The 13915-nt window shown below is 44.1% G+C and overlaps 1 protein-coding gene across 1 annotated transcript in view; it reads right to left on the bottom strand.

Moving 5' to 3' along the window:
- Positions 1-12129, bottom strand: part of LOC134337927 (von Willebrand factor A domain-containing protein 1-like) — a 55228-nt gene extending 43099 nt beyond the window's left edge. The window contains exon 1 of the mRNA XM_063033319.1: positions 10331-12129. Within this exon, the coding sequence (XP_062889389.1) occupies positions 10331-10409 (79 nt within the window). The 5' untranslated portion in view covers positions 10410-12129. The remainder of the gene's footprint in view (positions 1-10330) is intronic.
- Positions 12130-13915: the final 1786 nt, after the last annotated feature.

Raw genomic sequence — 13915 nt, 5'->3', positions numbered from 1 at the left:
TCCTATATTTTAACTTTCCTCAGCTTGCTTCCATTTTTATATAATTGCCGACATACACATCAGTGAATTTCCCGTAATTACAGTAGTTGCGTCTGTATTTCCTCCTGTCAAGATGGCGCCTGCGTATGACTCTCCTTCAGCCGACATCTTCCAGATAGATCATGAAACTATATATTTCACTTTTATGTCTTTCACAGTTGTTTTTCATCTTGAATGTGATTCTGGAGCCTGTGATTTGCTGTTTGCAGATTATTTGTCTTTCTCAGCGCTCTGCCGTCTCCAAGATAATTCTGGGAGACAGAGGCAGCGTGCACAAACCTTGTAGTGGGCAGGCTGCGGGATAGGGTGCAAACTGGCACTTGGCCCCGTTTCACTGATTAAAGCTTCCATTGTGCGCCGAGGGAGATTGAAGCATCGAGGCGAGTATGGAGGGTGACCACCAGCTGCCTGTCTTTTGATCTCTCTGTACCAGAGAGGGGAGAGCCTGGCATTGTGCCCAGAGAGTATTATTATTATTATTATTTTGATTACAGGCAGCTCAGATTTAATAGGTGACTCAACTTTCTTCCACACTATTCTATCAGTGATTAATCAGTCTGTCCAGCTGCTATCACCTCCTATCATTTCAACACCCTTAATGTTCCTTGCCCCGAAGACAATGATATCTATCAGGTGTCAGGAACATGCTGGCTCCATTTTACACGGCCATGAGACTTTCAATTTCCCCAAAACAACCTTTGGTAGAGACATCCAGCTCATTTTCACAGTTAATCCAACCAAAATAGAAAAGGTTCTCTTTTCCTGAGGATCCTTCCAGAATGTGTACATGGTCCTTCAGCTGACTTTCGCCTGAATCCCCCGTGGGCTGGCGACATCACCGTCCAACCTTCTTTATTCGAGACTGAAACAACATGGGACAACCAGACTTACGGGATTCTCACGTTCGGACTACTGAACTTCACTTCACGGCGACTTTGTCAACAGCAGTGAAGAATTATCGCAGCTGTTATGGGGGAAAACCAACTGGAGAAGCTGTGAATATTACGTCTAGCGACACTGTCTGTCCTGTCAGCACCAACAACACTGTCAGTGAGTATCCCACCAGTAACACGATCTCTGGTGTCAGCACCAGCCCTGCAGCACCAACAACACTGTCAGTGAGTATCCCACCAGTAACACGGTCTCTGGTGTCAGCACCTCCTCTGCAGCACCGACCGGTCTTGCTAGAGGGTATTGCTAGGTTTTCTGCATTTTGGATGTGGACTTGGACTATAGACTTTTTTTTCTCAGCCTTATAGTTTTTTATATTGTGTATTTTTTGCCCGATCCTTTCTAATTTTTTTTGGTGTGGGGAGGGGGATTTGGGGGTTGATATGCCTGTTCCATTTTTGTTTGTTTTTTTTTGTGCGGGAGGAGGGATTTGTCAGTTGATGTGCCGGTTCCATTTTGTTCAGATTTTTTGTGCAGGGTGGGGAAGGATTTGGGGGTTGGCAATCGTATTGCCTTTATTTTCTTTCTTGGTTTCATGGCCACCCAGAGAAGAAGAATTTCAGAGTTGTATAACTTGATAATAAATGAATCTTTGTATTTTCTGGAAACTTCTTAGTTTACTGTCACACTGCTTGGATCTGGCTCATTTATAAGTTAATTGTTATCACTGAAATTTTTGTTTCTCTCTAGTCTGAGTGTGAGACGATCATGACTGCTTGGTTCCCTTGTTGTCTCGGCTCCTCTTAATAAAATAATCATAAGTGACGGGTTTTATAGCTAATTCTTGTCTTCTGAAGAACCATGGGTCACAAGAGTATCCGGATCTAGGCCGAGGACTGATGCTGCACCTTGTACCTGCTTCATTGTCGGAAGCACCCTTCCCACAATGGGCAGTCCTTAAGTACAGCTTTAAAACAACGGCGTCTTTGTATACTGCAGCCAACGTACCCACAACCTGCTGACTCACTGAGAATCAAAGCTAACACCAAAAAGCAGCAGCTATTTGACTTTGATGCGTGTACGCGCTTTGTTTGTAAAATGGGAGCTAAATACAGACTTGCAGCTGAGGAAACAATGGAATATGTAACAATAAATAATTACTGTGATCAGCCAATCGAAGTGAGGACAAAGAGCAGAAATGAGGGTTCCATCGCTGGTTCAGAGGATTACTCATTGCCACATTATGGGTAGATAATTGGTTTCAAGGGGCTGCAAGTGATTGCATTGTAAATGGTAAACAAATACCCATGATTCATTCAACATGAGCTATCTGACTGTACACAGCTGATCAGTGACCCACACCCTGAGCACTCGTACAACCAATTCACTCAATACCATGCTATTTATAACGTATCCTTCTTTACCTTGCAGTCACTGGGATACAGTTACTTTCAGGAAATGGGCTTGAAAACAAAACTGATGCAACTATTGGTCCCGTTACGATGGAACAAAGCCCCATACAATCGATAAGATGATTATCATTCGAAATCACAGTTATGGGTTTTATTTATTTATTAATTGTGGATAATGAAGTAGGTTTTCAAAGCTTGCAGAGAGATTTAGGCCAGTTAGAAGAGTGGGCTGAAAGATGGCAGATGGAGTTTAATGCTGATAAATATGAGGTGCTACATTTTGGTAGGACTAATCAAAATAGGACATACATGGTAAATGGTAGGGCATTGAAGAATGCAGTAGAACAGAGGGATCTATGAATAATGGTGCATAGTTCCCTGAAGGTGGAATCTCATTTGGATAGGGTGGTGAAGAAGGCTTTTGGTATGCAGGCCTTTATAAATCAGAGCATTGAGTATAGGAGTTGGGATGTAATGTTGAAATTGTACAAGGCATTGGTGAGGCCAAATTTGGAGTATTGGGTACAGTTTTGGTCACCGAATTATAGGAAAGATGTCAACAAAATAGAGAGAGTCCAGAGAAAATTTACTAGAATGTTACCTGGGTTTCATCACCTAGTTACAGAGAAAGGTTGAACAAGTTGGGTCTTTATTCTTTGGAGCATAGAAGGCTGAGGAGGGACTTGATAGAGGTATTTAAAATTATGAGGGAGATAGATAGAGTTGACGTGGATAGGCTTTTTTCATTGAGAGTGGGGGAGATTTAAACAAGAGGACATGAGTTGAGACTTAAAGGGCAAAAGTTTAGGGATAACATGAGGGGAAACTTGTTTACTCAGGGAGTGGTAGCTGTGTGGAATGAGCTTCCAGCAGAAGTGGTTGAGGCAGGTTTGATGTTGTTGCTTAAAGTTAAATTGGACAGACATATGGACAGGAAAGGAATGGAGGGTGCGGGTCGGTGGGACTAGGTGAGAGTAAGAGTTTGGAATGGACTAGAAGGGCCGAGATGGCCTGTTTCCGTGCTGTAATTGTTATATGGTTATATGATTACATGGTTAAAATTAATCATCTCTTTATTTATTTATTGAGACACAGTGACAAATAGGCCCTTCCGTCCCTTTGAGCCGCACTACCCAGCAATGTCCCCCGATTTAACCCTGGCCTAAACATGGGGCAATTACAATGACCAATGAACCTATCAACTGGTCTGTCTTTGGACTGTGGGAGGAAACCAGAGCACCCAGAGGAAATCCACACGGTCACGGGGGAGAACATACAAACTCCTTACAGGCAGGAGCGGGAATTGAACCGGGGTTGCCTGTACTGTGAAGCATTGTGTTAACCACTACGCTACCCTGTCCTTTTTAAGCTGGTCCAATATAATACTTTAGTATACTTCTGTGGCTTTTTACTGCTGTTACTTTTTGTTTCTCAGACCAAGATATAATGTGGTACTCCAGCGGCAACCTGACAAGAGCAAATTGCAGTCTGATTGGCTTAGGCTTGATTGATTTTACTATGTTGTGTAACATTCAATTGACTTCACAGAATCCTGCCATGTTCAGCAGATAATAAATATAGTTATAACATTATGCAATTATTTAAAATATGTTATTAAATTTCTATATACTCCCTATTTTCCAATCTATAGACGTAAATGTAAGGAAGTGTCAGTACCTCCAGTTGAACTCTGTCTTTTTGTGTGTTTTCCCCTAGCTGTCAGTCTGTGGTTTTGTATTGCCATGTGCCCCCGTCCCCGGTCCTGCTCTACTCCGGCCCCTGTATTACTGAGTACTCCGTCTCTCACCTGTTTCTCACTATTACCTGTGCTGCTGCCACTGTGTCTCATAGTGCTCCACCTATCATCTGCCTCTCTGTTTATTGCTCAGTGTATTTCAGGCCTGTGTTTTCACCTGTTTGTTGCCAGATTGTGCCAGTGAATTTTCCTGAGTCCTTCCAGCATTTGTATCTGTACTCTGTCTGTCTGGATATCGACTCTGCCTGTTTCCTGATTCTGGTTTTTGGATTTCTCTGGATGTTTTGATCTCTGACTGAACTTTGACACTGACTTTGTTTGCACCTTGGGATTTGTTACTCAATTAGTATCACTGTGTGTACAGTACTGGCTCTGCGATAGGATCCCTGCTCCAGTGTCCTGACAGTAAGTTAAGTATGGCCTATCATGGTTTTTGTCCCATCTCAAGGAGTCACAGCAGTGTAAGTGTTTAGTGTGACACTATTACTGCTTGGGGGTCAGAGTTCACAGTTCAAATCCGATGCTGTCTGTAAGAAGTTCGTACATCCTTCCCATGAGTGCATGAGTTTCCTCCGGGTGCTCCGATTTCCTCCCACAGTACAAAAACGTTGTTGTAAATTGTCCTGTGATTAGGCTGGGGTTAAATATGTGGGTTGCTAGGGATGGTGCAGCTCAAAGGGCAGAAGGACATATTCTGCACTCTGTCTCTAATTGCACAAACATAAAATTACCTTAGTGAACGTTGACTCTACTGAGGTTTGTTTTCATTTCAGGTGTGTGTGTGTGTGTGTGTGTGTCCAGTCCGGCCCTTCTCCTCAGACCTCTCTCATTGACAAGGCATTTTCGCCCTGAGAACTGCCACTTGCTGGATGTTTTTCTGTTTTTTTTAAATTAGATTAGATTATGAGGACACTCAGTCCTCATTTATTGTCATTTAGAAATGCATGCATTAAGAAATGATACAATGTTCCTCCAGAGCGATATCACAAAAAAAACAGGACAAACCGAAGACTAACACTGACAAGACCACATAATTATAACATACAGTTACAGCAGTGCAAAGCAATACCATAATTTGATAAAGAGCAGACCATGGGAAAGGTAAAAAAAAGTCTCGAAGTTCTGATCAACTCCCCACAGTCCCCAATAGCAGGTGGTAGAAGGGAGAAACTCTCTCTGCCATAAACCTCCAGGCACCGACAACTGTTGATGCATTGGAAGCACCTGACCACAGCCGACACTGAGTCTGTCTGAAAACTTGGAGCCTCCGACCAGCCCTCTGACACCGAGCACCGAGCACCATCTCTGCCGAGCGCTTCGACCCCGCCCCAGCCGCCGAGCAACAAGCAAAGCCAAGGATTCGGGGCCTTCCCCTCCGGAGATTCTGGATCACACAGTAACAGCGGCAGTGAAAATGGCATTTCAGAAGTTTCTCTGTTCTCTCACGTCTGTCGCCATCAAATCAGGATTGTGCACGGCACCCTACTTGACAGATTACAGATATCATTCACCGGCGTGGCCGCGCAAGCTGCGTCGCACCGCCATCTTTTCGCACCATTCTCTCTAAACACCAGAGATTGTTGTGTGTGCAAGTTGCAGGAGATAAGCTGTTTCTGAGATACTCAAACCACACCACTTGATACCAATAATCATTCCACAGTCAAAGTCACTTAGGTCACAGTTCTTCCCTCTTCTGATGTTTGGTCTGAATAACAACTGAACCTCTTGACCATGTCTGCGTGCTTTTATGCTGTGACAAAAATGGCTAATTAGATATTTGCATTAACGAGCAAGTGTACAGGTGTACCTGATAAAGTGGCCACTAAGTGTATACTTGGCTTCAAGTTCACATAGAACTGCTGAAGGGTCTCGGCCCAAAACATCAACAGTTTATTCTCTTCCTAACTTGTGATGTTGCCTGACTTGCCGAGTTCCTCCAGAATTTTGTATGTGTCGTTCATTACTTGTTTCTCCAGAAAGGGCACTACCACATCAATATCCCACATGCTATACTCTGTAACAAATGACTGGTGTTGATTAACATTACCGCTCTTCGTTTTCTTTAATTCAATGGCATATGAAGCAGTCAAAACTCATATTTGAAACGTTGATTCTAAATTTTTAGATTTACATTTGAGTTGATTTGAGTGTTCAAGTTAAAATGTTCTCAAAAACTCTTTTGAGAACTCTTGCAATCTACCTCATTATGATCTTGAACCTTGTCCTCTGCATGCACTCTGTTCTGTCGCAGTTCATTCTGCATTCTTTCACAGTTTTACCATGTACCTTTGTGTAATGAATCGATGTAAAAACAATATGCAAGATACGCTTTTCGCTCCTCCCCAGTACATGTGACAATAATAAAACAATTCCAATGCGTTCGACCACCAATTTGCCTCGGTGGCAGAGGTCAGCAGCGTGTTGCATCTGCGGAGTCCAAGTCATCTGGTATATCAAAGTGGAGGCCGGACAGGTTCTTGATTAGTCAGGGCATCAAAGGTTGCAGAGGGTAGGCATGGGGTGGAGAGGGATAATAAATCAGCCGTGATGTAATGGCCGAGCAGACTCAGAGGGCGGGATGGCCCAAGTCTACTCCATTATCTTATGGCCTTGTGAGACGCTCAACTGGCGTTTAATGTTTAAACATTCTGCTCATCGAGCCATTTCCTGCCTTGCTCATGACTAGGAATGAGGTCTCGCCAGGTGGGTAGAAAGTCCAAATGCTGTTCATTAAATGGAAAGCTATTGATGGCTTGAATTCCAAAATGTGTCTTGGTGGGAAACTCGAAATTGGTGGTACAGTAATATAATGGAAAGGGGCCGCTGAACAGACCGCCGGGATTGATCAGTTGTCAGCCCCTGACAGCGTTTTGATTTCAGGAGAAACGGAATTTCAATTGAGTTAATGAACCTTTGTAATTCTGTGCTCACTGGACTATACTCTCTGGCTGTGTACAGTCTCGGTGCATTCCAATATCATAGCCAAGGATCGCCTAGACAATGAGCCACACAGTTCATAACTTGTGCGGAGCCAGTACATTCCGAAACTTGGGGGATTAATGTCGCCGGGAGTTCGCTGCCAGCTTTCTGGCATAGAGCTCAAGTAGTTTGAATTACGTTGAAACTAACTAAGAGTCGCTTAGCATTTCAACAAGGTTCTCAAAGTGACACCAGGTGAGACGCGGCGACTGCTTTCGTAACCATGTTAAATCGTTCTAAGGATTTCCAGACATTTATCCTCCAGTTACGCGAAGAAGTTCCAACTGGTCTTCTTCTGAAGAGCCGTCAGCAAAATCTTTCTCGTTTCCAGGCGGAACTAGCTAACCTGGTTAAGAGTCAACTCTATAAGGATAAGACAAAAACATCGCAATAGGATTGATGATAATCAGACGACGAGACAGCCGGAGCCCCAGTTAACGGGATCTTGTTCTAGTACCAGCGAAAGTAATAGTTTAGCAGCGTTGGAATTTTGCCAAAGTGACGCCGGTGATCTTGTCAATCAACAACGGCTAGGAACTGTGCACCTTCCACTGCGTTACCTGGGGGAATGTTACCAACTCGCCAGAACTAAGATCATAAGACCGTAAGCCATAAGGAGCAGAATTAGGCGAGTCCATCCCACTTCGGGGCCACAGTGCGGGCACAGGATCCGAGATGGAAAATTGGGGGTGAAAAGAACGGGAGGCTGCAGCAGTCTTTCTTACAGCTTCCAGGTTGCACGGAGGAGCTAAAACTGAAGCTTTATAGTTAGGACGCACTTGGAGTACAGTATTGTCAAAAGTTTTGAGCCCCATATCCCAGAAAGGAGAGAGTCCAGAGGAGGTTCACGAGGATGATTCCGGGAATTAAGGGGTTAACATGGGAGTGCTTGGCAGCTTTGGCCCCCTAACTCACTGGAATTTATAAGATTGCGGGGGGGGGGGATGCTGGCTTTTGTATGTAAAATAAAACTTCTTCCTGATTTCACTCTTCCCCCGTAGAACGTAAAGGAAGCACTTGAACCAGATTCCCTGGTACCCGCTGCACCATTCAATAAGACCACGGCTGATCTTTTAAAGCACCATTATTTTCCTGCATTCAGCCCACGTGACTCGGCTCCTTTTCACTTCCAACTTGAACATACTGCGTGATGGTCCCCACCGCCCGGCCGGGGAAATGATCGAAGCCCAAGTTCAAAGTAAATGTGTTATCAAAGTACGGATACGTCACCGTAATACGACCTTGAGGTTAATTTTCTCGCAGGCATTCGCAGCAGAACAAAGGAGTGCGATAGAATCAGTGAACACCTACCCACAAAGATTGACAGGCAGCCGATGTGTGAAATAAGACAAGCTGTGCAAATTCAAAATAATAACAACAAACAAATAGATAAATAATACTGAGAACATGAGCTGGAGAGTCCTTCAAAGTGAGTCTATAGACTGTGTTCGGCGATCAGTTCAGTGCGTGAGGTTATCCACTGCGGTTCAGGAGCCCGATGGATAAGTTGATATTGCATTATTAACAATGCCAGTAGAAATGACATATAAGAACACTACCTCTACTTCTAAACTTCAAAGAGTGCAGTCATTGTTTGCTCAATCTCTCTTCAAACAACAAACCTTCCACCCCAGTCTGGTGAACCTTTGTTTCACCCTCTTTATCACAGGCATATCCTTACTAAGGTAGGAATATCATATTTGTACATAATATCCGGCTGGGCTCTATGTAATTGGAGCAAGTGATCGCAGCTCTTTGACTCAGATTCTTAGTCAGTGACAATAGAAATAATGATTGCCTGCTGAACCTGCGTTTTAACATTCAGTGATTTGTGTATGAACACAGGCAGGAGCCTCTGAACACCAATGTCTTTCGATCTCTAACTTCCTATTTCTTCAACCAAAGTGGATTCATATATTCTATCTCCCATGCACGTGCGTTTCTCCTGTGCCTTTCCAAATCCTTCTCACAACTCCCATTGCCACCTAGCTTTGCATCAGCAGAAACTTGATTATATTATACTTAATCGCCTCATCCAGAATACAGAAATAACCTGTGAGCACTACAGCTCCAGATGTGGAGCAGACTTGAATGACTTAATTATGCTCCCATATCTTATGTCTAATGACACTCTTGGCGTCCCTCCATTTACAACCTCCCGATTCCCAAAAGGTGGCCTGTTTATTCCAAAGTTTCTATCCATTAACTAATCCCCATTCCATGCCTGCGCTCCACGGGGACTACAGCCTTGTGGTAGGCTTTGGAGGCTTTTTGCCTCAATGACCCGGAGAGCTATGTTGGTTAGAGTCAGGGCGTTCTGCTTTGGCTCTCGGTAGGGTCACCCATGCCAAACTGGTTGAAGGGTAGAGGCCACCAGTCCTCAAGGTTCAGGGGCTCAGCTCAGAGCTAACAACCCTAACTGGTAAAATACTAGTTGCGGAGTCCTTCTGTATCTGTGTGCAACAGTATGAACAGTCGGAGATGGAGGAATGGAGGACCTTCATTGCTGCCCTAAACTCCAGCGCGTAACGGGCTGTAAGTTAGTCTTCCATGCCTATGTGTTAACAATATATCCCAATTGTGTTTAAAATTATTTGTGTGGCAGTTCGTCAAACACATTTGTAGAGTGACTCTCTATGCAGGAGAGTGGTGAGTTTGACTCAGATTTAAAAATCCGCGTCCTCAATCTTCGATCTCAATTTTCCTGCTTTAGGCTGGACGGTATAATCCAAATGCCCCAACAGAATGGTTCAGTAGTACAGGGAGCTCAACATTAATCCTAATAGTTGGCATCAGTACGATCTACTCCCTCAAGTAATCCTAAAATTTCCATTGCCATAATTAAAAATATTAAACGAAATTCCACAGGCTGCCGCTCCGGGGTGGAGGAGGCTTCTGTTTCTGGGTGGAGGTAAAATTCTCAGATTTCAGCATTAGGTGGTGATTTAACTGTGCGTCTCAACAGGGACCTGACACCCGCATTAATACCCATCTCATTATAAACTCAAGGCAGTCTCTACTCGGAAAGTCAGCACCTGCCCCTAAATTAAAAAAAAATTCTGCTGAATGTAGCTAACTTTTCACTTAAATAAATGATCTTTCTTTCCCTATCTACACTTCAGCGATCCGGAACTTCGGCAAGTTCGGTCACCATCTGTCCTTCCCACTCCTGGTGTTTGTCTTCAGAGTCTGAAACATAAAGGACAATTAATCCCATTTCCCAGCCCCCCCCCCCCCGCCCCACCTGGCTCACCTGCACTCAGGACCCTGGTCTGGAAGATCCAGAACACTGGCAGAAGGGACTGTACACTGATGGCTTTGAATACGCGCATGACGACTGCGACTCCCGAATCCCTGTACACGTCGTTGTCTCCTTTCTCATATTATTCCCGCTGGAAGTGTGGCCGGGCGATCGAGCGCGTTTCAATCACTTTATTTGGTTCCGCGCTGCCTCTGATCTGCCGAAGACTGGGAAAGTTCAGAAAGCATTGCGATCGGACGAACTTCTAAACGTCGCGTCACCAGGAGTTGGCACGGTGCCTAACTGGGGGAAAAAAAGTACATAAGAACTAAACAAAAGGTTAACCATCTCATAACTTAGTGTTGATATTGTATGCAAAGAGAGGTTCCCTGCGGCCCCAAATGCCCGTAGTTGCACCGTAAACAACCCCATAACCCATTGCAACACTTGTTTCTTCAAGGTTTGTGTAGCGAGCGCCTAAATCGAGAAAAGTTGTTATTGGGGAAAAAAATCTAGTTGGATTCATCGCTAAATCCGAACAAGCTCCAGAAAATTCTGATCATATGCGTTGTGTCAAGTCAGCAAGGAAAGTAAAGCCAGTGATACTAGGTGTGATTTGGCACTGAAAGATGTCAATAACGACGGGAGCAGGATTGAGGGTGAAGGACAAGTGTCTGTTGGGAAATCAAAACTGATCGACAGCGAGAGCGTGGCTGTTAACGCTATTCCCCCGCACAACAATTTTGCAGATGGAACCGAGCTCCAAAGCGCCGACTGCACTAAGGGCGAGGTGCACAGCGCACCCCAGAGCGGAAACGCACTAAACTATCGTGTTGCTAGGTCAGAAAGTCGGAGCCGTCCCTGGGGAAATGTGTGCGCGAATAAACAGATACATAGCAGTTCCTGGCCTCCTTCCCGAATGGAGCCGGTGACTTTCGGGGAAGCTCGGGCTGTCCCATATTTCTAAAAGGCAATGTAGGATGCTCAGTTTTTTTAAAAAAAAGTAAATTGATAAGCTATGGCCACCTAATCACACACCCTCCCGCCCCACGGCCAGATCTCCCCACCTCCCCCTTGTCCCAATCTGATAATTTCCCTTCCTTTCATGCGGAAGAAAAGAGCTTCTTACCCACCCTGTAACAGATTTCGAACCGCCTGTAAAGACTACCTTATAATTCCCTCACTTCTGCGATATTTATTTTGTAAATTATAGTATGTTTGTGTCTTTGCCGTAAAGCACGAAATGTCACGTCGCACAAATCGGAGATAATGCACCTGGTTTTGCGTTTCGTCCTCGAGTTCCCTTACACCAAGGCAGTAGGAAGGCGGCAATTTAAAATCATCTTTCTGATCAGGAGTTCCCAACCTCGGTTAATGGTCAGAATCCATGGCACAAAAAAGGTTGGGAGCCCCTGTTTCTAATCCATGGCACAAAAAAGGTTGGGAGCCACTGTTTCTAATGAACCCCAACACTCGAAGTTTCATCAGTTATCGCTTGGTGGTATTGTAAACGCCTATTTTGAAACAAGAGGGCTGGAATGAGAAGATGTTTGTTTCTCGCTTTATTTTTTTTTCCCGCGATGGACGTGAAGAAATTGCTCTGTGGGCATGCATAAGACGAATTGGTTAAATGGGCACACGGAGCGTGTATCGGCATTAGATCTGCTACAGTTCTGCCGCCATATTGGAGCAAGGATGTGGCAGCACTGGAAAGATAGGAGACGGGACTCACCAGGCTGTTGACTGGAATGGAAGGCTGTAGTTGCAAGGAAATTGAATAGGCTGGTCTTATTCTCACTGGAATGCAATAGGCTCTGGATAACCTTAAAGAAGTCTGCTCCCCCCCCCCCCCCAGGGCAGGGGAGCTTAGAACCGGTTTGAGGAAAGAGGAAAAATATAAAGGAGATCTGAGGGGCAAGTTTTTCAGACAAATGCTGGTGGTTGTGTGGAAGTTGCTGCCAGAGATGAATCTCGAACTACACAAATGGTTAAATATCTATTTAGCTCACAAACGTATTCCACTATTCAAGAAGAGAATTTCACCAATAAATGTATGCTTTTCAAGGAAGCTTTGGTGGAATTGTTTTAGGGAGAAACATTGTCAGATTGCCGTACTGTTCTTTGAGTTGTATGGCTGGTCAGAAGAGAAAGATTCAGTTTAATATTTCATGCTAAAGATAACAGTTCCAGCAGTGAGTGTTTCCCTCAGGATCCCATGACATGCAAATGATTATTTGTTTCAACTTAAATTATGGAGTGGACCTTGAACCTTTTAAACCCCCAAACAAACAAAAAATGAGGCTGTGTTGTAGTATTAGTCATAACTCAACTGGAGTTCAAAATTAAAAATAATTAAACTGTAACTGAACATGAGAGAGAGAGAGAGGGAAGAGAGAGAGAAGAGAGGAGAGAGAGATGAGAGAGGAGGGAGAGAAGAGAGGAGAGAGAGGGGGAAGAGAGGAGAGAGCAGAGAGAGAGAGGTGGGGAAATGAGAGAGTGTGTTTGTGAGAGAGGGGGGAGAGAGAAGAGGAGAGAGAGAGAGAGAGAGAGATGATGAATCGATAGAAGCAGAGTAAGTAAGAATTCTTCTCACATTCTGCTACCAGATCCATCATGGTATAAGAAAACCAAGCTGTTGACAGAACTTATTTGAAGAAATGTAACATTGTCACTGAATCATGGCGATTCCCAGCAGCAGCCATGCAAGGTGGTGGCGGAGTTTCGGGGATGGCACTAGAAACCTTGAGTCTTGGGATGGAACTGAGAACCTGGCAAACATGGCAGAAGGGGCACACCATTTCCCATACCACCCACCCACCCCATCAGGCTCCTCTGCCCCACCTGTGGCATGGTGCATTAACGGCCACTTTGGCCCCCCTCAGACACCTCAGCATCCCTAGAACTACAGAAGAGGCAAATCTATTTCCACTTGGACTCTTGTACAGATTAAACACTGCACTCCAATGGTGACATGGGAGAGAAAGAGGAGCTGTTAAAGGAATATTGGAGCTGAATAGTTTTGAGGTATGAGGAGAAAAGCAAGGAACCAACAAATGTTTATACTAATGACACCTTATTAAAGATTTTATTAATCCAGCTATAGATAAGCTTTTTAATAATAATAATAATACTTCCTCGATCCCGAGTGGGAAATTCTTTTGTTACAGCAGCAACATTTAAGAACACACTTAACAGTGTGCAGACTTAACTAATAATAAAGTACAGAATAATAATATACACAATAATAATGTACCAATGTTCAATAATGTGCAATAATAATGTACAAAACAATAAAGCAGAGACTTTGGTGCTATGATGTGTGTTCTCCTGTTGCCCAGAGATGAACTGGTGTATATGCTTATTGCATTTGATAGGAAATATTCTCTGTAACGATCCTGGTGACAGCAGAGCTGAGTGAGCCTGTTGGGAAGGGGGTTCCGCTGCTTATTCAGTAGGTCATGGAGAGGAGGTGCCTGATTTTCCATAATGGACAACAGTTTGTTTTGTGATCTCCTTTCCACCACTAACTCAAAAGAGTCTGAGTCCAGCCTGTTTGATGAGTTTATTTAGACTTTTTGCATCACCAGTACCAACGCT

The sequence above is a fragment of the Mobula hypostoma genome, chromosome 25, assembly GCF_963921235.1.
Source record: "Mobula hypostoma chromosome 25, sMobHyp1.1, whole genome shotgun sequence".
NCBI lineage: Eukaryota > Metazoa > Chordata > Chondrichthyes > Myliobatiformes > Myliobatidae > Mobula > Mobula hypostoma.
This window is presented reverse-complemented; position numbering and strand designations above follow the sequence as displayed.